The following is a 23,440-nucleotide window of genomic DNA, read 5'->3' as shown; positions in this document are numbered from 1 at the left end:
AGAACTTGGATTCCTTACCACATAGATTTGAACCACGAGTGACATCATTGAACTCCCATTGAAAATTTCCAAACGGATTTTCGGGAATGGAGGCTCATCATCCCGTAATGTCAGGTGCTCCCGAGGGGTCCCCACATAAACAGAAGCAGCATTCGCATACCTCTGGTCCCGCGACCCCCGCCTCCCCCAAACTGTGGCACGCCTGTGTCTTTCAAAGATCACATGGGCATGGCCAAGGTTGGTGTCAGCAGGTCGGCGCCATTAGTTAACAAAACTCCCTTTTTCTTTTCGCGCGCCAGCCAACGCAGTACAGGTGTTGTTCTGGCGCCATCTTGTGGTGTCTCGCTGCCAAGGACTTCATGAGTCGACGTCATTCCCTCGCTTTCTTATTGGATGATTGTTCCGTTAACCGAGTAATGGAATCATGAACAAACGCATGCTCTTAAGAATTTCTCGCGGTATTTGCAGGGCTCGGTGGTAGAGTAGTCCTCTCCCAGCTGAGAGGCCCCGGGTTCGATCCCCCCAAGACCATGTTGAAGTGTCCCTGAGCAAGACACTGAACCCCGACTTGCTCCTGATGCTGCAGTAGGTAAATGACTAGTTAGTGTAAAGCGCCTTGAGTAACCAAGGAAGAAACGCGCTATATAAGTGAAATTCCAAGTCCAATTCCATTGACAATTTTTTTTTAAAGGACGTGCAAACTTGCCATGGAGCCGTTGAAGCCAACTCGAACTATTTGTGTGAAAGCGTTTCAAATAAAGACTCATAGACGTCATCTTCCAGGTGATGGAGATGCGGGGAGGGACGTGACAGGAAGCGGTCAGGTGCACGGAACCGTCAAGTTGAGGGGCGGAAAGTGTCGAGCTTGTCCTTCAAAATAAAAGCGAAACTCAGTTTACACAACAGTTACACAAAAAAAGAATTGGTTTGGCGGTGCCTGACTGGATAATAGTATTTAATTGGATGTCAAATAGTTTCTTCTCGAGTCTTCATCCTATCGAGGTGGGAAAAATCAAGCAGGTTGGGGGATTACATAATGGCGAATTTGAAAAAAGTGAACATCGCGAATACTCATAATCCGTCATGTAATTTCTATCAACGGTTGTTTACTAGATTGCGCATGGGCCCAGTTCTTAAAACGATCGATTTACAGCCGTAAAACAAAATTATATGACAACAGAAAGACTCGAGTGCTCTTATTGTGAAATCTTGGCCGGATGTGGCCTTTGTGCAGGACGTCCAGCTCGACACAGCTCCCGGGTACCGTCGCTCCCATCTCGGAGGGAGGAGATGTGGATGTGGAGCGGGCTGCTGCTAAGGAACCTCAGCGGACAGCCCGGAACCGCGGACAGCCGGCTGCTCCTCCGCCACCGGCCGCCAGTGAGGCGGGCCTCGTTTTGTCCCCGTCCTCGGTGGACCATGACACGGGTAAGAACGAGAAGCCGCCGCCGCCGCTGTCGCTGCCGTGGCTGTGCTGTGCTGGGCCCCGGAAATCCTCCTCCTCATTTTCACCATCATCATCGTCATCATCATCATCATCATCATCATCACGGCGGCGGCGGCGGCGGCCGTTCGACCGTCCAGCTGTTTTTATGGGAGGAGCGGACGTCGTCATGTTAAGCCCATACAAGCGTTTTCCACCATTTTGAAATGTCAGCCATGTGTTAATTAGGCTTCGTCTTGGCGACAGGATGATTGACACCTCCCATCGTTACGCCACGTCTGGTGCCGAATGCCCCTCCTCCCCCCCCCCCCCCCCCCCCCGCCTCCCACCTCCTTGCCAACAACACCCCAACAGCCGTATTTTTTTCCCTTTTGTCTTTATTTTATTTTTTGGGAGGGGGGCTACGAACGCCGCCATTCTAGACGTCTTTTCGCGCGCACGCACGCACGCGCCTCATCATGACAACGCACCCCCCACCGCCACCCTACCTTCCCTCCATTTCGCTCTCACGCATATGTTATCGCGAGATTTCACTTTTCTGCGAGACTTTCCTGCATGAGGCGTTAGAAAACACGTGAAACTTGCCGGAAGGTACAGGTCAAATCCTTCTCGTCTGGTTTCCTGTGTGTGTACACTGACTCCCTGCAGAATTCACCAATTCACAAACCTTTTTTTTTTTTGGGGGGGGAGGGGGGGCTGCTGTGCTATTCTCCAAAAAAAAAACTCACCTATTTGTGATTTTGCGCTAAGCCAACGCAATATAAGTGTTGCTTTGGCGCCATCTTGTGGAATTCGTTTTTTCCAGACGATACCAGTATAAGTACTCAACTCTTGACTAGTCACCGCTAATACTTTTACAGGCTGACTTCCTATATATGTATTTCGAAACCCCACATAATTGTAGAATTCACCAAGTCACAGATTTTTTTTTGTTTAATTTTTGGTGAGGTGGGGGGGGGGCAGGTAGGTAAACGTGCTATTCACCTAATCTTGTGATGTCTTCCTGCCAAGAAATTATTTTTATTGACTTTTGAGTAGTCGCCGCCTGTATTTTCTGACAGGCTGTATGCGTGTAATCGCAGAATTCACATGTTTCATTTGGGTGGTGGAGGGGGGACTTTGCTAATGCAATACAAGTGTTGCTTTGGCGCCGTCTTGTGGTGTCTTGGCAATGTTTTTTTTTTTTTTCATGTCAAAACGTTTTTAAATGACCCCATAAATCGTGCCGTGGGAAGCTCTGTAGATGAGCACGTGCGCTCTGGTTCTCGCAGGTTCCTCTGCGGTCTCGCTAAAGAACCTGGGCCGGGGGTCCGAGGCCCCCCGCGAGCTTACCCTCCCGGACCAGCTGCACCCTCCCAAAACAAAGCCTAGAGCGGCCTCAAGATGATGTGCGAGGTGATGCCCACCATCTCGGAGGACGGGCGCGGCGGCGGCTCGTCCTCGCCGGCGGGATCCGGCAGCGGCGGCCTCGCCGGAGGTATGGGAGGCGGCGCGGGCGGCTACGGCGGCCGGGACCCCCGCGGCGGCGACGAAGGGGGCAGCACGGGCAACCTGGAGTCGTTGATGGTCAACATGCTGACGGAGCGAGAGAGGCTGCTGGAGAGCCTTCGGGAGACGCAGGAGAGCCTGGGGACGGCCCACCTGCGACTACGCGAGCTCGGCCACGAGAAGGAGTCGCTGCAGAGGCAGCTGTCCATCGCTCTGCCGCAGGTGGGAACCTCATCCCAATCCAAAACAATCGCTCGTAAAAGTCCTTCGCGCACAATCTTTGAGCAATTTTTCTGGTCGTTTTCTGCAAAGGATCAACAAATACATGCCTGTGTGTTTTGTTTTTTTAATTTATACCGCACGTCTACATGTGCTGCTGCACCAGTCGTTTTCCAATATATTAGCGCAGTGCTTCTCAGCCTACTAATCAGCACAAACGATTCTCCAATGAGACCGTATAAAACTTTAAAGGCATACGATGCAAATGAGTCACAATTTTTCCAATACAATTGTTCTTAATTTGAAAAGACAGGCGTAACGTTCCCGTCATGGCACACGCAATTGGACATACGCGTTGTGAAAGCGTCGGATGAGCGATAACGTCAGCTCAGGTCAAGCCAAGTGTGCGCGGCGTGTCGCGCCGCGCTTGTTCTCGTTTGTTGACACGTTGCCACGGTTACGGGCCAGTCACACCAAAGGCGATTAGCCATAATTGCGCAATTTGACAAGAATTCACCTAGGCTGCTGCCAATCAAGTCAGAGCGCTGGCCCCTTTCCCGTCACCCCCCGGCGCTTCGTTTTCGTACTCGGCATGGACACATACACGCACACACGCACTCTGGGATATTGCGCAATGCAACCAATTTCAGGTGCAACAGCCTTCCTGTTGATGACTACTTACAGAATGTACAAATACTTAGACATTTGTTTGTTTATTTTGAAAACGGCTTGTGATCACAACAGGTTTTTATTTAAATAATATTTGCACAGATCGGTGGCAAACCGTTTTCGCTAATGCTAGTGTCAAATCAAGCTCACTGTTTGTACTTGAAGTAAAATGAAGTCCAGTCATTGTGCCGGTGGCCCTCTTGTGGCCCTCTTGCTGCAGGAATTCGCGGTGCTGACCAAAGAGCTGAACCTGTGCCGGGAGCAGCTGCTGGAGCGCGAGGAGGAGATCGCCGAGCTGAAGGCGGAGCGCAACAACACACGAGTCAGTGCAACTCTTCTTTCGTATTTTACCATTTGGACTGTTTGTGCTAACGGTAAAATCTCAGCGCACACGTATGTGAATTATTGTGGAAATAGAAGTCTTTGTATTTCAGTTCAAAAAATAAAAAAGTAGCCGGAGTATCGGTGGCCGGCGTCAGCAGCCTCTCGGAGTACCCGATACCGTCCAATTTCCAAACGGCGTTTGCCGATTGTTTTAGCTGCTTCTGGAGCACCTGGAGTGTTTGGTGTCGCGTCACGAGCGCAGCCTGAGGATGACGGTGGTGAAGCGGCAGGCGCAGTCGCCCGCCGGCGTCTCCAGCGAGGTGGAGGTCCTCAAGGCCCTTAAGTCCCTCTTCGAGCACCACAAGGCCCTGGACGAGAAGGTCCGCGAGAGGCTGCGCGTGGCCCTGGAGCGCGTGGCCACGCTGGAGGACGAGCTGCAGTCGTCCTCGCAGGAGGTCAGTCGTCCCCCCGACCGGACCCGGTCCAGACCGTGCGTGTCGTGACGCTTTTTTTCTGGAATTGTCCTAGGTGGTGTCCCTACGCGAGCAAATCAAACGACGACAGCAGGGACTCGACAAAGAGGTCTGCTCGCTTACCGTATTTCCCACGTTATTGGGCGCACCGCATTATAAGGCGTGTAGAATAGAAGCGACAGTAATGGCTGGGCTTGTGTTATGCAACCACTAGATGGAGCCGCGCTAAAGGGAATCTCTAAACAACTCAAACTTCATTCAGTTATTGTATTAATGACGCCTGCTTACCAGCAGTTAGTAGCGACTCCACTCTTACCAGCTAGCAGTGCTAGCAGCGGTAGCCGCCAGCAACGTCAGTGGCGAGCAGCACTCGAAATATCTGCTTTTGTGACGACGTCGGTGAATAGCAAGCACATTTTGATGATGATTTTTGCGCCGCCAGCGGCTCCCCAACGGGCCGTCGTCCATCTTGGACGAGGGCGAGGTGGACCGGCAGCGCGAAGGCGAGATCGAACGCCAGCGATCCGAGTTGGGGCAGCTCAAGGAGAGGCTGGCGCTCATGTGCAGACAGGTGAGTGCCGGCGCGCGGCCGCGAGGCGCTTCTCGCCGCTTCTCGCCGCTTCTCGCCGCTTCTCGCCGCTTCTCGCCGCCGCTCGCCTCATCTCCATGTCGCCGCTCAGGTGGGCGAGATCGAGGAGCAGCTGACGTCGGCCCGGAGAGAACTGACGCGGTCCGAGGAAGCCAACCACAAGCTGCAGCGAGACGTCAAGGAGGTGGTGTCCGCTTTTAAAAGGCGTTTGTTTGAAAGGCTGCCTCCAAACCTTCAATTCCTTTTGTCTTTGAACCCGTCAGGCCCTGTGTCAGAGAGAAGACATGGAGGAGAGAATCACCACCCTGGAGCGCAGGTGCGCTGGCTCCCTCTCGACTTTTCTATCTGCCCCGCTTCCTGTCTGACGCGGGTCCCGCCGTCCGCAGGTACCTGAGCGCCCAGCGGGAGGCGACGTCTCTCCACGACATCAAAGACAAGCTGGAGAACGAGCTGGCCAGCAAGGAGTCCCTCCACCGGCAGGTAGGTCAAAGAAAAAGGCGCGGCCGCGCGCCCGTGCTAACGGTGCGCCGCGCGGGCAGAGCGAGGAGAAGAACCGGCAGCTTCAGGAGCGCCTGGACGACGCCAAGCAGAAGCTGCAGCAAACCCTGCAGAGGGCCGAGACGCTGCCCGAGATTGAGGCGCAGCTGGCGCAGAGGGTGGCCGCCCTCAACAAGGTAACGTCACAAACAATCTTTCATTTTGGTTACCGTCGGAGAAAAATCAATAATAAAAAAAATGCTGCGTCGTAAAAAAATAAATAAATAAATAAAAATGGCTGATAAGTGCAGAAACCATGACAAAGTGCCTTCACGTACCACACTTTAGCAAAAAAAAAAAAAAAAGCCTTTATTTTCCAACTAATTTGCTCTCAATTTGCAAAGAAAGCTTTTCCGTCATAGTCTCAAAGGTTCTCGGTTGCTTGAAGTGTTTGGAAATGTCAGGATTTGGATTTTGATGACTCGAGCCTCCGCCCCCTCCAGGCCGAGGAGCGCCACGGCAACTTTGAGGAGCGGCTACGGCAGATGGAGGCCCAGCTGGAGGAGAAGAACCAGGAGCTGCAGAGGGTGAGTGCCCTCATTTCCCGGAGCCCGACGTCCCCGGCAAGCTTTGACGCCGGTCCCGCCCCCAAGGCCAGGCAGCGGGAGAGGATGAACGACGAACACAACAAGCGACTCTCCGACACGGTGGACAAGCTGCTGTCCGAGTCCAACGAGAGGCTGCAGCTGCACCTCAAGGAGAGGATGGCCGCGCTGGAGGAGAAGGTCAAACCCGCATCTTCATCTTCATCGTCAGTTGCCACGGCAATCCAGGAGAATTCTGATCGCGTCAAGGATACAAGGATATCCTGAATTTTCTTTTGCAACTACGTGTTGATGTCGTCGGGGGTCCTCAACCCGCAGTCCGAGGCCCGGTACCGGTCCGTGGATCATTTGGTACCGGGCCGTACCCGAAATAAATGATCAAGTAAATTCTTTCCGTGATCAGAATTACATGAGTCTGAAAGATATTTTACTTTGAAGAGCCTTTTCGAGTTTGTTTAGAGTATTTGTCCAAAGTCCGAAGTTCTTGGCTAATAGAAGCCATGTTCTTGCAGAACGCACTTTCTGAGGAGCTGTCCAACATGAAGAAGATTCAGGACGACCTTCTGGCAAACAAGGTGAGTCTCCGTCCGGCCGACCCTCCTGAATCGTCCTTCAGATCTCCCCGCCGACTTTGGCTCGTCGTGTCTTTCAGGACCAGCTCATTGCAGAGCTGGAACGCCTTCAGCTGGAACTGGATCAGCTGCGAGCCCGGCCCGGAGGCTCCTATTCCAGGTGGCGAATAAATCCCGGCGTCGGCTACCACTTTGTCATGCTCAGACTCCGCGTACATTCTTTTGCGGACACATATGTTGTCTTTCATTCCCGCCTGCGGGCCCGTAGAGGGAAACCTTTCATCCGCTCTCTCCTTATCCGGGATCTCATCTTCCCGTCCTTCTAGTCGATCTTTGCCCGGGAGCGCTCTGGAGCTGAGGTACTCCCACGGGGGCGGCTCCCTCCCCATGGGCTCCACCACTCACCTGGACACCTTCGGGAACGCTTCCCTGGGCGGGAGGCGGAGCCTGCGGGCCCGATGGAGCTCGGCCAGGGAGGACTCCACCAAGGTGGCCTTGGAATATGTGATGTGTGCCCGTTTTTGAGTTTCTTTCAAAGCGTATGCATCCGCCTGAAGGATGGATTCAGCCCTTCTCAAATAGAGGGGGCCATATACTGTAATTCCCCAAATATGATGCATTTTTTTTCTCTAAAAATGAAGGCCAAAAGTCCTCTACACGGGCGCGTCCTATATTTGAGGAACGACAGTAACTGAGAAGCAGTGGGCTAACGGTGCAGTATTTGTGAACGCTGGCGTTTGCAGTACAGCGACTGGGAGACGGGGGCGCTGCTGGGCTCCGGCTACGAGCACGGCGTGGACGTGGTGTGCTCGGACGACGAGGACGACGGGGAGCATCGCTTCGGCTCCGAGCTGCTTTCGCCCAGCGGGCAGACGGACGTTCAGACGCTGGCCATCATGCTGCAGGAACAGCTGGAGGCCATCAACAAGGAGATCAAGTAAGATGCGAGCCGCTCTATCTAGTGGATGCATACCGCGAGGCCAGCCACTGCTGTAGCTTCTATTCTCTGCGCCTTATTGTGCGGTGCGACCTATATACGAAAGCGATAGTTGTTGGCGTCGGCCATGAATCCGGTCAGCCTTTGCGTCACGACACACTGCCAAGACCTACTTCAAAATAAAAGTGTGCTCGGGCATCCATGCCCTTATGCGTGATCTGGGAAGTTTATTTCGTTGCCTGAAATTTTGGGGTCCGCGATATGGCCCGGTGAGACGTAGGTGGGGTTTCCGGGCTCACAAACTCCTTTGGCAGGCTGATCCAGGAGGAGAAGGAGAACACGGAGCTGCGGGCCGAGGAGATCGAGAGCCGCGTCAGCAGCGTGGCCCTGGACAGTCCGCCCATCCCGCCCTGCTCGCTGGGGAGGGACGGCGCCGTGCGAGGCTTCATCCCGTCCTCCATCACCTCCTCCACGCTGGCCTCGCCTTCGCCGCCCAGCTCGGGTCACTCCACCCCGCGCCTGCCCCACTCGCCGGCCCGCGACAACGAGCGCCAGGTGCGCCGGCCGTTGCCCCGATCCCGCCCGGCCGATAGCGTTGTGACGCCGTCGGCCGTTTCAGAACAACAAAGACGACGAGCGCTCCCTGGCCCTCCTGGACTCCACGCCGCCGCCCACGCCGCGGGCCCTGCGCCTGGACAGGATGACCCTCACGCACCCGGGGGCCCTGCTGGACGACCCCCGCGACTTCCGCAGGTGAGACGCCGCCGCTTTTCCGGCTATTTCTGTCCTCCGGCCGACCCTGCCGCGCTTCCCGCAGTCTGTCAGCAGATGGCAGCAGCTCCAACAGCAGCCAGGACTCCCTGCACAAGTCCAGCAAGAAGAAGAGCATCAAATCTTCCATCGGACGACTGTTTGGCAAGAAGGAGAAGGGCCGGATGGGACAGCCCGGGCGGGACGGCTCCGCCTCGCTCGGTACGTTGGAATTTGAGCTGGAAAGAAGTTATGCGGCCGCTTTGACGTTTGCGCCTCCTCCAGCGTCCACGCCTTCTGAAGACTTGGCCTCCGGAGACCCCGTAAGCATGAGCAAGACCGGCACCTTGGGTCCGGCGGACAAAGATAGGCGCAGCAAGAAGAAGTGAGTCCCGTATTTTTTCAATTGTTCATCAAATAGCTATTTTGTGAAGAAAATCTAAGATGAAATAAATACATCATAAATAAATGAATGAATAAATACATCAATAAGTATCAAGTGGAAGAAAAATGTCCCAATCCAGATGTGGTTGCGCAACCTCTTTGCGAGGAGTGCAGTGAAGTGCAATTTGAACAAATGGTCTCATTTTGGACACTGGGTGGCACCTACATAATGACAGAAGAAGTCGCGTCACGTCAAATGCCAAAGCGCCGCGTGCTCACTGCTGAGCTGTGAATGAGGTCAATAAGTCACTTTGAAAACGGCGCTAAAAACAAAGCTAAATGCTAATCTTTGTCTTTTCATTATGGACCGTGGACAAATGAGTTGGCTCCGCCCGATATTTTTTAATGCTTCACAAAATCATCCCGCGGGCAGGATTAAAAGTCGGCCCGCGTGCCCTGCGTTTGACACTGCCGATCCACAGCGGGGAAAAAATAACAAAGTCACGCCTCACGTTGATCTTCTCAGGCACGAGCTGTTGGAAGAAGCGTGTCGCCAAGGTTTGTCCTTCGCCTCTTGGGACGGCCCCACCGTGGTGTCATGGCTGGAGGTAGCGACCCGACTCGCCCCGCCCCTTTTCCGTCTTTCGTCGGTCGAAGTGCCGCTTTGCGCAGTAAGGCCATTTCCCCCGCAGCTGTGGGTGGGCATGCCCGCCTGGTACGTGGCGGCCTGCCGGGCCAACGTGAAGAGCGGCGCCATCATGGCCAACCTGTCGGACACGGAGATCCAGCGCGAGATCGGCATCAGCAACCCGCTGCACCGCCTCAAGCTCAGGCTGGCCATCCAGGAGATGGTGTCCCTCACCAGCCCCTCGGCCCCCGCCAGCACGCGCTCGGTCAGCTCTGCCCGGCCCTTATTTTCCTTGCCTTTCAACGCGTATTTTCAATGATGCGACATGGATGACACAGTACTCTTGTTTAAGTCATTTTTTTCCCATACAAAAATGCTATGTGCTGGTTAGGCGGAGGCTGGGAAAAAAAAAATCACATCATCAAAAAAGAAACGACAGTTGTAAAATATTTTGCCTCCTAAAAAATATTCAAGGAATGAGGGCTTAGGATTCGTAAGCTTCGGGGTTAAGTCGGGTCAGGACTTGAAGTTAGCGGGATTGGCCTTAGGTTTGGCGCTTAAGCAAGAATCCTCTCCAGGTGAAACGGCCCCGGAACACAACAACTTTCCCTAAATCCTGCCAAGAAACAAAAGCAGTAAACCTAGTGCAATAAATGTCAACGTCTGTAAAATAGAATAGGAATTTATAGAAGCGGCTCACATTCCCATTGGGGTTTCATAAATGAAAACATGAAAGAGCCCCATTTTGACCGTGTGTCTTCTGCTCCCCTGTTTTCATCTGACTGTTTTTGTTTTTTTTTGTCTGTGTGTTTGCGTTCCATCGGCCCACAGTCAACCAGCAACGTTTGGATGACCCATGCCGAGATGGAGTCCTTAAACGCCGCAATCAAGCCGCCGGTTAGTACCCGCCATCTTTACGTTGCTCACGACAAATATTTACGGTAATTCCCCAAATATAAGGCACACTACAAAATGTAATATCAACAGTGGCCAGAGGCGGCGCCAAAAACAACTTTAAAAGACGTGGCAAAAACTTGGCACAAAGGGGAACGCGGCTAACTTACTCGCAAGTGCAAACCAATGAAAGAAAGAAGCTTACAGAGAACCAAGTGCATTATTTACTTTGAATCATTTAGCGATCGAAATGTCATTTTCGGTCATTTCGAGCCGAATTTATTCCAATTCTTGCCAATGGGATTTTTTCAAAATGGGTCTCTTGACAGCTAGCGATGTAATCAAAATTCAACACCATTTCACACTGGTAAATAATATATTAGGGTGAGAAAGCCGAGGCTTTTGTCACGCAAAGGTGGGAAACGTAGCCCCCCGGCGGTTGGAAGACGCATGCTTGATTTGACACGCGTACGGTAGCCGACTTTTGAAACGTTAATATCGCCGAGGATCAGCTGAATGAATAGTTGCAGCCCATAGCGCCATCGCCGTTCAAATTTCGTCGTATGCGCATTTGTCTTACTATTTATAACTGCTAAGTTTTTTGTTTCCAAGTTGACGAGTCTCCCTCCTCCTCCTCCTCCTCTTTTTCTTCTTGTCGTGTGGTTGTGTGTGGTAGCGTCGAGCATCTTCTTCTTCTTCTTCTTCTTGTCCCTCTGGTTGCCGTTTCAGTGTGAAGCGCTTCCAGCTAATGGCCCGTTCACTAACACGCTCTTCCTCCCTTTGTCCCTGGGCCGCTCCTCGCCTTCGTCCCTTCCTCCTTCTCCTCCTTCTTCTCCTCACCTCCTCCACCGCACCCCCCCCCCCCCTCCTCCCCCTCCCCTGCTCTCGTCCTTCCAGGAGCTGAAGGAGTTCAGCTGGGATCAGGTGAGGAGAAACACACACTTCAGTTGTCCGCCCCATTTTTTTTTCCCGTTAAAAGACCAGCTCATTTGTTATTAAATGTTGATTTAGAAGAAGAAATCGTTCTCCTTCTTTTTCATCCGTTTGTTTGTATTTTTTTGCTGTTGAGTTCAAATTTCAAAAAATGCCACGTGAACCAGATTGGCAGAACATTACTGGAAAGGCTCCGCGTCCGTTTTAAAAATGTTCATTTTACTTAGTAATGTAATGTAATGAGTTCATTCGTATGAATGTATTTGCACTCACTCAATCATCCCACCAGATGATTTTGTAAAGTAGAAAAATGAGCAGAATTTATTTGAAATGATAAAAAACTTTTTAAGATGAATAATATTTTTTTGTGATTAACTGTGATGTCCTGATTTTGGTCAGAATGAAAAAAGAATGCTTGGGCCCCAAAAAAATGCAAATTGGAGCTCGCGCTTGGCAAATTGAGGGGAAAAAGGAAATGCTGAAAAAAGAGCAAAGATGACCCGATGGTTCTTTGTGGGCGCGGCAGATCCTGGCGTACGGCGACATGAATCACGAGTGGGTGGGCAACGATTGGCTGCCCAGCCTGGGCCTGCCGCAGTACCGCAGCTACTTCATGGAGTCGCTGGTGGACGCCCGCATGCTGGACCACCTCACCAAGAAGGAGCTGAGGGGACAGCTGAAGATGGTGGACAGCTTCCACAGGTCAGAGCCGAGAAGGCGTCCCGTCGCGCCCTCCTTCTGTCCCGTCCTCTCTCGTCTCGACCGAAGGTGTCCCGTTTTATTCCCGCACCCCCTTTTTTGTCTGCTCGCGTCCCACCCGCTGTTTCCCGTCATGTCATCGTGTCCCGTCGTGTCACTCTTATGTGTGTCATTTTGTGTCATGTGGTAATGTCCGCTATTGTGTTTCCTAATGTCTCATTGTCTCTTAATATTCTATTTTGTTTCGCACCGTGACCTGTACGTGTGTCGTTTTGTCCGACAGTGTCCTATAATGCTGCGTAGTGTGTCCCCTTTTCTTGTGTCCCATAAGGTCCGCTGTGCTGTTTCCTCACGTACAATCGTTTCATATCATGAGCTTTCACTTGTGTTAATTTGTCCCATAGTGTCCCGTGATGAAATGTCCCCTTTTGTTAGGAGTTTCCTCGTGGTGTACTGTATGTAGTGTATTCCCACCTTCTCCACTAAGGGTCATGCCTCCAGGCCCGCTCGGTGGGTCGGGCGGTCAAAGGGTGTCAAGAGGGTCTGGAGAGCCGGCCCCCGACCCCCTCGACCCCCCCGACCCGTCACCTTTCCCCTCTGGTCTCGACAGGGTGAGTTTGCATTACGGCATCATGTGCCTCAAGCGCCTCAACTACGACCGCAAGGAGCTGGAGAGGCGGCGGGAGGACAGCGCGCACCACAACAAAGGTGAGACCCCCCCCCCCCCCCCTTTTTTTTTTTACAGACCTCCTTTGCTTCTTCATGCTGCGTAATTGTCTCATTAGAAGAAACCGGCAAGCCGTTTTGCACGCGGGGTGATGGAAACTTGGTGAAGCAGCGTGCGGCTCATTAGCCGGCCTTGTTTTGATCTGGCTTCGTAAAAGTGCCCGGAGCGAGATCTTGAGATACGAGGGTTTTTCCACAATATCGTAACAGCACATGCCGTTTGGAAAGACGACATTTCCGGTCAGGGTTTTCCATTCGACTCGTTTGTTCATTGTGGTCTTTCGGCATTTGCGCGCAATCAAAAAGTTGGTGGAACACGGATGCGGCGCGACTGGTGAACGTCGTCATGTTTTGACAAGCTGCGCAATATTTGAGCCTCTTACTTTTGTACGCTTTTCCTTTGATATCACGCATCAGAAAGCCGCAGTCGGGTGAAAATTTTCCCCAGAGGTCAATCGAAAATAACCAAGCGCAGCTAACACGAGACATCTGTGCGTCAAAACGCGACTGACGGATCAATCTTCTTCCAATGGCGTGACCCGAAAATGCCCCGTCCTATACACGGGAGCGGCCCGTATTTGGGGGAATGGTGCACATTTTTTGAAGGTGTCATTTTGGCCATCGGCGTATCGGAGAAGACTCGGCGGCCACGTCGTGAGGAGCTCGGAATGTGAATCTGGCGGTACATGGGGAGGCGCGAGGCGACAGGACGCCCGTGACGTGGCGGGCCCGCCGTGTACCGTCTGCATGCCTTGGCCCCCACGCGGCGCCTAATTACGTCGATTGTTTACGCGGCCGCTGGGAAAATGCCTTCCGGACGCGCGGGGATCTTCGGAAGGCTTTTATCGCTCTCGTCGTTTTGCACTGAAAGCACTTGGCGAGTACGGGGTGCGGCGGGAAAGGAAAATGCTGTTTTGTTGTGATGTGCTTTGACGCCGGGCCCCGCTTCCTTGTTTTTTTGGGTCCAGATGTGATGGTGTGGTCCAACGAGCGCGTGATGTGCTGGGTGCAGACGCTGGGCTTGAAGGAATACGCCGACAACCTCCGCGAGAGCGGCGTCCACGGCGCCCTGCTGGCCCTGGACGACACCTTCGACTACACCGACCTGGCGCTGCTGCTGCAGATCCCCAATCAGAACACGCAGGTCCGCGCGCGTCCAACGAGGCGCGCTTTGTTTCCAGTTTGAATAAGGATTGACACATTTTTCTTTTTTTAATTTATGGCACGTCGCTGCAAGTGTTTTTGTAACCTGTAACCAATATAAACACTGTAAAAAGTACACATAAGTTGGAAATGGATTTTTATCTACATTTTTTATCTTATATAATTTTAGTGATGCTTTCACCATTATTTTTAGTCGAGGATCTTATCGATAGCGTCAAAAGGTAAAAATCAGTGAGAAGCACTGAAACAGAGGTTATTTGCGGCCGTATTTTCACGAGGTGCTGCGGCGCTGACGATTGTTTGCGCTGCCTTGACGAATGTCCTGCAGGCTCGCCAGCTCCTGGAGCAAGAGTACAACTCGCTCATCTCCGTGGGAACCGAGAGGCGGCCCGACGAGGTCCGTCAAGCGCTCGCGGCCCAATAAACAAACACACACTAACTCGCTCGCTCGGCAGGACGGCACCAAGACGTTCACGCGCTCGCCGTCGTGGCGCAAGATGTTCCGCGAGAAGGACCTGCGGGGGGTCACCGCCGACTCGGCCGAGACCCTGCCCGCCAACTTCCGTGCCTCCGCCATCGCCACGCCCTCCGTCACCCTCAGGAAGGTCCAGAGCGACGGTGAGCTTGGAGCCGGGAGGGGCGGGGCCGGCCGCACTTTCCAAACAACCGCGGCTGTAAACCAGCCCTCGCGCTGTCTGCGTGAATAGCATTGGCCAGCTAAATGACTGTATGTTTGTTGAGGCATCTGTTTTCAAAAACAAAGAAAAAAGTGGAAAAAAATCACAATCGTATTAATAAAATATCACAAACACAACATTGAAAAAAGAGCCGGCTCATTTTTATATCGTCTGGCGGGCCGGCTCAAACCCGTTTGAGGGCCGTAACCGGCCCGCGGGCCTCATGTTTGACACCGCCAAGACATTGACATTCCTCACTTCACTTGAGAGATGAGAATATGGACAAAAATAGCTTCAAAAATCAATGAATGACTTGCATTGAGTAGCAAGTAGTTAGTAACTAGTGTGTGTTTTTTGGTGCGTTGGAGTTGGGTGGAGTGCCCCCTGGGGTTAAATGCGACCTGTGCGCGCGTGTTGTCCGCAGCCGGCTCCGGCGCCCGGGGCGAATCGGCCTCCGTGAGGACGTACTCCTGCTGAGGGGGCGAGCGAGGCCAGGCCATCCGAGGCCAGGCCGGCCGGGCGAGGTGAGGTGAGGGAGCGGCGGGCCGGGAGATGCCTGGCGCATCCGCCTTCAAGTGTCTTGTTGCGCCTGCTTCTGCTGCCGCAAACGCTCGCTTCGCATCCGGGATGGAGCAAACTCACACAAAAACAAAAGTCGGAACGTCGCTGCCATCCCAGGGCCCTTTCGATTCAGTCATTTCGACGGAAAATGAACGCGAGCGTTGCGACGTTCTTATTCAAGTCCCGTGTATTGCAATATTGAAATGACTCTTCCAACAACTGAAAATTAAATGAAAAAAATACTGTTTTGTTTTGTTTTTTTAATTGATGTTACGATTTTAAAGCATTGATAGTTCGGGTTTCCTGGCCGCTTATGGCCCCCGGGCCAGACTTTGGTCTAATTCATTCAATCGTTCAAAATTTGATAGGAGTCCAGCGAGCATACCAGCGATATGAGGAGTTAAATACTAATTCATTACGATAAGAATGGAATGACCAAAGTCATAAATTACTTGAGTTAAATACTAACATCATTTGCTAAATAGTGAAAAAAGAGATTTTTCATGATTGCGTTACAATAAAACGTGACCTAATACCATCGTAAATAAATCAATCCTGCGCAACCGACTCATGCACTTACTCTCCACAGGGGGGCGACCTGTGACTCACAAAAGAAGAAGAAGAAGAAGAAGAAGAGGGAGAGGGAGGCTACCCACCGATCCAGTCAAGTTGTCAGGCTAGTTGTGCTGCGAGCATTCCGCAGGTGACCCCATGCCGTTTTTCTCCGAGTAGGAAGTCCAAACGCTCTCTCTCCCCGTGGCCCCTCTTTTGTTACGATGCCGTCGTGGGGGGGAAGGGGGGGGGGGGCACCTTGAAAGCCGACCCCGCTCGCTTTGAAGGCATCCCATAAAAACGCATTTGAAAGGTGGGGACGGCCACTGGACCCTTTGGCCAGACAGCCCGACGCAGAGGCGGAACTTTCACACAGGACTCGGCGTCGCGGACGTTTACGCAGCCCAACGCTTTTCAAACCCCGGGTTCCGTGTGAAAGGTACTGAAGGATAATTCTCTTAACTGCTAAACTTGAAAGCTGGCGCATCAAGAACAATAACCACCCGTGCCTTTCACACAGTCCGAATGTGACGAAAAATGTGACCCTTCAAAATAGTCTATTCCCCGTGGCGGTGTTCTGTGTGAAAAGTAGCCACCTTTTGAGATAGTAGTGGAGGCGGACCACGGATGTGCTCATGTGGGAGAAAAACAAAACAAAAGAGGAAAGCTGGAAAAGGGTGTGTGAAGACCTTTGTACAGATAGAACATTTCTCATAGCTGAGTTCTGTGTGAAAGGTACTGAAGGATAATTCTCTCAAACGCGAAAAAACAATAGCCACCCGTGCCTTTCACACAGTCTGAATGTGATGAAAAATTGGACTCTTCAAAATCATCTATTCCTTGTGGCGGTGGTCTGTGTGAAAAGTAGCCAACTTTTGAGATAATAGCGGAGGTCAGGTGTGGATGCGCTTATGTAGGGGAGAGAAAAAAAACAGGAAAGCTGGAAAAGGGGGTGGAGTTTGTACAGTCGTAAAGTTCCTTAGCTGGGTTTTGTGTGAAAGGTACCAACACTAAGGTTACCTTTTTGTGGGAACGCACTTACCGTGTGCCTTCACCGGCCCGTATCACGCAGAGATTCCGCAAAATCCGGGCTTTGTATGCAGACCCGGTATTTGCCCGTCTGTGCCTTTCCCGCACACCGGGTCGGATTTTCAAATCGAACAATAAATCTAAGGGGACGCAGCGCCTAGGTGCAAAAGTGTCCCGGCTAATGGCTGCGTTCTGAATGAAATCCAAAGACGGTAAAAGGGCGATGCGAATTCGTGGCGTGTCCGCGTGAAGGAAAGGGCGCGATTTCACAAACGAGGCGGCCGGGGCTGAAAAATGAGCCCCAAAGCGCCCCGGATTCCCGCTTCAAAATACTCAAGGGCCAAAGACCGATGACGGGAGGGGCCACGGAGAGACAAAACAGGTTCAAACAAAACGGACGGACAAAGGAAGACGGACGGCCACAAGCCGCTCGTTTTACACAAACACACAGACAAGCCATAACAGAACTCTCGGAGGGAGTGGGGGGGCCAGTACAAAACCCGGGACGCCAAACCTTTAGCCTCCGCGTTTACCGTGCATGTCTTTAAAAAGGAGGAGGAGGATAAAAAACAACAGACGGGACATTTTGGTTTTTGTGCAAACATTTCAAAAAACTATATGTATGATACATCTACGATGGGGGGGGGGGGGGGGTCAATTTGTAAAATGTGTGAAATTTTTTTCAGTTGTATTTTTTTCTTTTCTACGACGATTTATTTTTCTTTAAGGTACCGTACGTAATGGATTAACGTGTCTCGTTCCCGCTCGTTGGTTTTGGAGCTAGGCCGGAACGGGGGCCGGTATCCGCCGGAGGGGGCGGGGGCGCTCGCCGTTCGGCTCTCCGGCGCCGCTGTGTCCGTTCTGATGATTGCACATTTCCGTCATTCAAAAGTGATCGTAACACAAAAAAGTCCAGATATCCCGTGTGGAAAATCAAATCAAGAAATATGATGAAAATGATGATGTTAAAAAAAAAAACACAGAGAATCAAATAAAGCGATCCGCAGGGATATGCTCATCATACCAAAGTGCCTCTTGCTTCTTACGTGCTATCATCTGGAGACTGAAGAGCATATAAAGTTGGTGGACTTGTCCGTCGGGACACGACGCCTGAAAAAAGAAAGTACTCTACCCTTGCTGGGGATTTAATCGGACGTTTACAATTTAGGGTTGAAAAATAGAGCATTTTTTCGGCAGCTTTCTTCCCCGCCGCCTTTTTTACAGACCCAGCTGAAATTCAGGTGTCCTCTCTGGAAAACTGGAAGAAAATAAAAGCATCGGCACCCCCGCACTAATACCCCCCCAAAGATTTGTGGACGTGTATCAGAACAAGCCGCAGGAAAAAAAGTCAAGTACCCATGGCTGGTTTTGAACAGGAGGTCGGCCATTTTGGTTCAAGACGGCCGTTTTGGGTGAATTCTCTCAACAGGGACAGCCAATTGCACCGACCGACATGGAATTTGGTGGACGTAGCGCGCGGAAAACGCGAGGAAAACGCGAGGAAAACGCGAGGACTAGATTAAAAAAACGAAAACTGAAAACATTCCAAAAGAAAGCGCTTTGACAGCAAGCGGCGCGGCGCGGCGCCACACGGGAACGGCGCCCAACGGCGCGAGCGTCGGCACAAACGGGCCAGGAGGTCGAGCAAGCGCCACCGCGGCTTTATTGAAAAGATGCTCCCCCCCCCCCGCGCGCTACAACACGGGCGCCCGTAGGGGGCGCCGCCCGGAATATATTAATATGAAAAGTCGCTAATAAGTTAGGAAGGACAGGCGGCGGAGGAGGGCGCTAGCCCCGCCCCCTGCGCGCCAGCGCCTCGCGGGCCAGGATCTGATTGGCCCTGGAGAGCAGCACGCACACGCAGGACGAGTCGATGCGGATCCACCTCCAGCCCGTGCGGTTGTTGGCGTCCTTGGTGAGGGCGCGCACGTACGACTTCTTGGCCTTGCACTCGCTCACCCACTGCTTCTTGTCCACGCCCAGGCAGCCGGCGCCCGCCACCCCGCTGGGCGCCGAGGCCCCCCGCGGGCCCCCGGGCTCGGCCTGCCGGCAGCGGGTCTCGTAGAAGTACTGCTTGAGCGGCCCCGTCTGGGTCTGGATGTCCTGCAGGACGCTGACCGCCTGGCCCCGCGAGTCCACCGCCGCCGTCTTGTCCGTCACCCACACGCTCTCGGCCTCGCACACCGACTTCTCGCCCCGCCGCCGGTCCGTCGGGTGCGAGCGCTTGCCCCGCCTGAGGGGGGCCGCCTCCTCGCCGTCCTCCTCCGCCGCCAGCAGGGGGGGCGGGCGCTCCGGCGGCCGCGGCGAGGACGAGAACAGGACCCGCGGGTGGGCGTCCAGGAACATCTCCGCCCCGTCCGGGAGGCCCGGGGGCGGGGCGGTGGCCGCCCGTCCCCCCGCCGTCCTCGGGCTCCGGACGATCTGCGTCTCCGCCTCGGGGGCCGGCGTGGCTCCGTCGGCGCCGGGCGGCCGGTTCCGCCAGGCGTTTCCCCGGGGGCGCTCGTAGGCCGAGGCCGTCCCGGGCGCGGGCTTGCGAGGGAAGGGCGGGGCCGAGGCGATCACCATGGCGACCAGGGGAAGCCAGCGCATCACTCCCGGGACGTATCAGCTGGGCCGGGACGCACAAAGACAAAAAGGCAAACGGGGTCAGTCGAGGAACGCGCCGGAGCGGCTCCGCTTCGAAGTCCGACGGGGGGGGAAGGGGGGAGGCTTTTACGGGACGCTTTACGAGCCCCGGCGGGCGGGGGCCTTCGGATCTTGGCGCCACCCGCCCAAAAAAAAGGTCCGCTCGGTACCGGCGGAAGGCGAGGCGCTTGGGAACGTTCCCAACTTTACGAGGGAGCTCCGCTTCCGCGTCGTTGGCGAGGGGGTCCCCGTGCCGCTTATGGCTTCGGGGGCGCCGGCCCAAACTCGCCCCGTCGCCATCGCCGACGATACGGCGATGCCGGATCGGCATTTGGTCAACCCAAGTGTCTGTGTTTGAGGCGCCGTCTCGCGTGTTTTTTTTTCTGTTTTTCATCCCTCCCGCATTCCAAAAGATGTGGCGTCACAGCGGTAACGTTTGTTTTTTGGCAACGCTCCATCATTAGCGGTGTGTGACTCAAGCGCGTTTAGTGGCGTGACGCCAAAGTCGCAAGCTCATCCCGGCAGTTGACACGCCCCTCACGCGATTGGGCGGGGGGGGGGGTGAAGTGTGTGTGTGTCACTAAGTGTTTTAGCGCGTGTTGCTCAAGACTGGATGATTGGCTCGCTCCATTTGCTCCCGTCACACGCTTGGCTGCCGCACGCCCCGACAAAGGCCCTCCGCCGCGCGCTGATGCTAACACGCTTCCAAATGGGGAGGGGGGGTAAACAAACACGCCCCCTCACTGACCTGCGAACTCAACTCTGTGTGACACCTCAGCACTTAGCGTTCAGCCTTTCCCATGCCATTAAATGCTCACCTCAAATTTCTTACAAGAAAAAAAAATTTTTTTCTTCATTATAATCATTAAATCTGTAATGATGAACTGAATGTATTTTTTTATTTATATGTACGCTCTATTTGTGTTTTATGCAAACAACATAAAATAGCCGTTTTTAAAAATACAATTTTTCCTGCTTTGTAATGCTGTGACAGGAACAATGCAGTTTTCTTTTCAAATCAAGAGCAAATGAATTGAAACATGAAGCAACGTTTGCAAAACATTGCAAGTCTTTTTCCCCTCAAATTTCACACGGATGCACTTGGTCATAAGTGATTTAATTCTCCTGTAGATTGTTACACGATCTATCTTATCTAAATAAAATAGTTTCATAAATCAGATACGTAAGGCATAGCATTCTCTTTAAATTCTCTTTTTTTTCCTTTTTTTGGTCATAATATGAAAAAAGTATTACCGCACCTGGTAGCAGATGGTGTGCCACTAGCTTGTTAGCCTGCTAATCCAAAACGACAAAACATCTGCCAGCTGCTGAGCTCCGTCATCCTGAAGTAATCCGCGCAATTTCATCTCAAACAACCTGGGAGGTATTTTCCCACGAAATAAATACTTTTTTTTAAACGGTATGCAAGACATGGATATCTTCAGAGGTGTTTTTTTTTTTTTTTTTTTTTTACTATGTGCGATGTGTCAGGCAGCAAATAGCAAAAACATAAACTCTTTGCTATTTGCTATTGATCATTGGGGAATTTGCGCCCCCTAGTGGATGGCACACTTCAGGTGATATGCATTGATGGATGGACTGTTTCTTTTTGATTTCTGTTCAAACGAAGTGAGATTTGAAAATAAAAGCGGTCAAATGTATGGGGGGGGGGGGGGGGGGGCTGCTACACAGCCGCTCCTTTTGCGAGACAAGAACGAGCGCCCAAGCGTTTCAAGCGACAGTCAAGGTGGATTATTTCTGACGAGCCGGGTCAAATTGTTCAAGTTTCCCATTTGCGCTCCCGCCAGACTTCACTTTATGTAACTGAAGCTTTTGATGCTAGCGGAAGCGCGCTCCTGCAAGCTTTACGCACGAGTCGCGCATGACTTTAATCATCCCCGGGAAGCGGACCCAAGGCTGAGGTGGGACAGGAAGCGGAGGACATTTTGCCATCAAAGGCGGAGGCAAAATTCTCAAGGGCCCAAAACGTTCACCCCAACCACACGTTTTACTTCTCGCTGTCAAATTAAGTGGTGAATTTTGTGTGGGAAAAAAGTCTTCGGATCCCTGAAACGGAAAAGTCGGATATTTTGTTTTTTTTTAGCTCAATCCGGGTGAATTTAAAAAAATGGCCCCGATGCCAAGTCTCGCCAAGAAATTGGGCGGAATCGTTCCGCCCACAGGTGAATTATTTACCTCTGACGTCGATTGTCCGTGCGCCCAAATTTTGGCCGACTCGGTATTTCTACAGGAAAGCGTTGTAGCTAATAAATAGAATGTTGCTTGGCCCACATTGCAAAATGTCTCTTCCTCAGCTCCAAAACCAAAGGACACCAAATTTGGTGGACATGTCTAACCAGCATGGGCCACAGCAACGCTATGACCCAAATGGAACAAGAAGAAAACTTGGTGGACGTACAATATTTTCCATAACTGCATGCAGGAAAGTGGGCCCCCCCCCCCAAAAAAAAAAAACAGGAAGTCAGCCATTTTGGTTTGAATTAAGCACTTTGGGAATTGGCCCACATGGTCTTTCCTCAATCCCGCAAAGGGATGTTTTTTTTTTTTTTTTGTCCACGCCATCGAACGTGGGCGGAGCGGCGCGTCAACTGCGGCGATCATTTGGAGGATTCGCCACGAAAAAAATTCCAAAAACGATGGGGAATTCCTCGGCCTTGTGAAACCTTGCGCGACGACTCCAGAGGAATGTTTTTCCTGAAAATATTTTGGTTGGATTCCAAATTTGACAACGCATGATGACAAATGATGATGTCACGGCTTCGTCAGAGAGAGAGAACAAAAATCTCATCAAACCCTCAGGAAGCCACTCACAGAATAATCCATAAACGCTAAAAGCAAATAATCTGGCGTGTCGTCAACTATTTTCACACTTCTTAGTGACACCAACAAAAAACATGCCAGGAATTTCAGCGTTGAGCCGAAAATGTCACCACCTTCTGCTACAAATTAAAAAAAAACCCGAAAGTCAGCCAAGCATACAGCCGGAAACGGAAAATAGCAAAAATAACACAATAAAAGTGTAACGACATGTCATTGCTGCCACTTTTGCCACACGTTTAAACTTTTACGCGACGCTTTGGCATTTTCCCACAACTTCTTTGTTCTACGCTCAAAATTGCCCAATCAATTTGAAATAGGAGCTTTTGCTACGAGTAAATCAAAGTCGGAAGTTGCCCACCAAGTCTCATGCAATTAAGCAGACGTGTAATAACACATTTTAACCTCTTAATTGTCGTTCTATTCCTGTCACGGGAGAATGCAAATAAAAGTGGAATTGCAGGCTTCTGAAAGCCAATAAACGCGATTGAAAAAAAAAGTTGACGAGTGGAACCATCCTTACCGTTGAGGTGAGATCCGGACCCCGCGTCCTTCCAACCGACACCGCATTGATTCGCGAATCCTGTCCCGGTTCAGTCGCTCAAACGCTTTTAGGGGGACAAGTCCAAAAAACACTCGCGCGCACATCTCCCTCCTAGTCCATCACATCTCTTCGGTGGCCAAATTCAAAATACAAAACAGAAAAGCAATCCAATGTGGCGCGGGGGGCGACGAAAGCTTCCAAAAAAAAAAAAAAAAAAAAGGTTCGCCCGCTGTCCCGGGGAGCGCACTCAGCCAGGCAAAAAGAGTGCCTAATTATCCCCGAGACGCAAAGCGAAGCCAACGCGGCGTGACAGATATCCGGTGCCGCTCCAAAGATGAAAACATTCCTGGGTTCAGGTATGCTCGGCGGCGACGTGAACAAGTTGGCCTGAAATGTTGGAAGAAGAAGCTCCGCAACTCCGCCTGGCTGCAAGCGACGCGCAAAAAGTCCAGTCGCGATTGTGCAAGCTGGCGGTACTCTTGGAACACCGCACATCCGGCGATGACTTTCTAAATAAAGGCGTGAGTACGAAACACGACCAGACTTTAACGTCACGCTGTTGAATAGTATTTGACGTCAATCTTAATGTTTGAAACAATTCGTCCAACCCTGTCAACGATGCAATCCAACATCGGCTAT

At 52.1% G+C, this 23,440-nt stretch overlaps 2 protein-coding genes across 4 annotated transcripts; one reads left to right on the top strand and one right to left on the bottom strand.

Annotated features, from left to right (window-relative positions):
• Nucleotides 1-9: 9 nt before the first annotated feature.
• ppfia3 (PTPRF interacting protein alpha 3) lies at nucleotides 10-17,822 on the top strand. 2 transcript variants are annotated; one of them, XR_015868097.1, is made up of 33 exons: nucleotides 10-237; nucleotides 469-589; nucleotides 1,235-1,428; nucleotides 2,716-3,154; nucleotides 4,041-4,142; nucleotides 4,360-4,599; nucleotides 4,673-4,726; nucleotides 5,060-5,188; nucleotides 5,298-5,390; nucleotides 5,470-5,522; nucleotides 5,593-5,686; nucleotides 5,746-5,880; nucleotides 6,187-6,270; nucleotides 6,337-6,468; nucleotides 6,801-6,863; nucleotides 6,941-7,020; nucleotides 7,187-7,349; nucleotides 7,604-7,797; nucleotides 8,112-8,352; nucleotides 8,417-8,550; nucleotides 8,615-8,769; nucleotides 8,833-8,932; nucleotides 9,458-9,539; nucleotides 9,624-9,824; nucleotides 10,391-10,456; nucleotides 11,351-11,377; nucleotides 11,913-12,088; nucleotides 12,696-12,793; nucleotides 13,780-13,955; nucleotides 14,304-14,372; nucleotides 14,431-14,593; nucleotides 15,077-15,181; nucleotides 15,803-17,822. XR_015868097.1 is itself a non-coding variant. In XM_088436177.1 (33 exons), exons 4-32 carry the CDS (start codon nucleotides 2,828-2,830, stop codon nucleotides 15,127-15,129), a joined length of 3,684 nt encoding a protein of 1,227 aa, XP_088292303.1. In that variant the 5' UTR covers nucleotides 10-237; nucleotides 469-589; nucleotides 1,235-1,428; nucleotides 2,716-2,827; the 3' UTR covers nucleotides 15,130-15,176; nucleotides 15,803-17,822. The 2 variants fall into 2 exon arrangements, 1 of the variants encoding a protein (XP_088292303.1); XM_088436177.1 differs by having other exon boundaries at nucleotides 15,077-15,176.
• ntf4 (neurotrophin 4) lies at nucleotides 17,574-23,245 on the bottom strand. 2 transcript variants are annotated; one of them, XM_088436181.1, is made up of 2 exons: nucleotides 22,781-23,245; nucleotides 17,574-19,402 (listed from the first exon to the last, which is right to left on the bottom strand). In XM_088436181.1, the coding sequence occupies exon 2, from the start codon at nucleotides 19,381-19,383 to the stop codon at nucleotides 18,583-18,585; it is 801 nt and encodes a 266-aa protein (XP_088292307.1). In that variant the 5' UTR covers nucleotides 19,384-19,402; nucleotides 22,781-23,245; the 3' UTR covers nucleotides 17,574-18,582. The 2 variants fall into 2 exon arrangements, with proteins under 2 accessions (XP_088292307.1, XP_088292308.1); XM_088436182.1 differs by lacking the exon at nucleotides 22,781-23,245 and adding an exon at nucleotides 21,616-21,814.
• Nucleotides 23,246-23,440: the final 195 nt, after the last annotated feature.

The sequence above is a fragment of the Hippichthys cyanospilos genome, chromosome 16 (assembly GCF_059441005.1).
Source record: "Hippichthys cyanospilos isolate Australia breed blue-spotted pipefish chromosome 16, RoL_Hcya_1.0, whole genome shotgun sequence".
Classification (NCBI taxonomy): domain Eukaryota; kingdom Metazoa; phylum Chordata; class Actinopteri; order Syngnathiformes; family Syngnathidae; genus Hippichthys; species Hippichthys cyanospilos.
The sequence above is the reverse complement of the archived record's forward strand: the minus strand, read 5'-3'. Positions and strand labels throughout refer to the sequence as shown.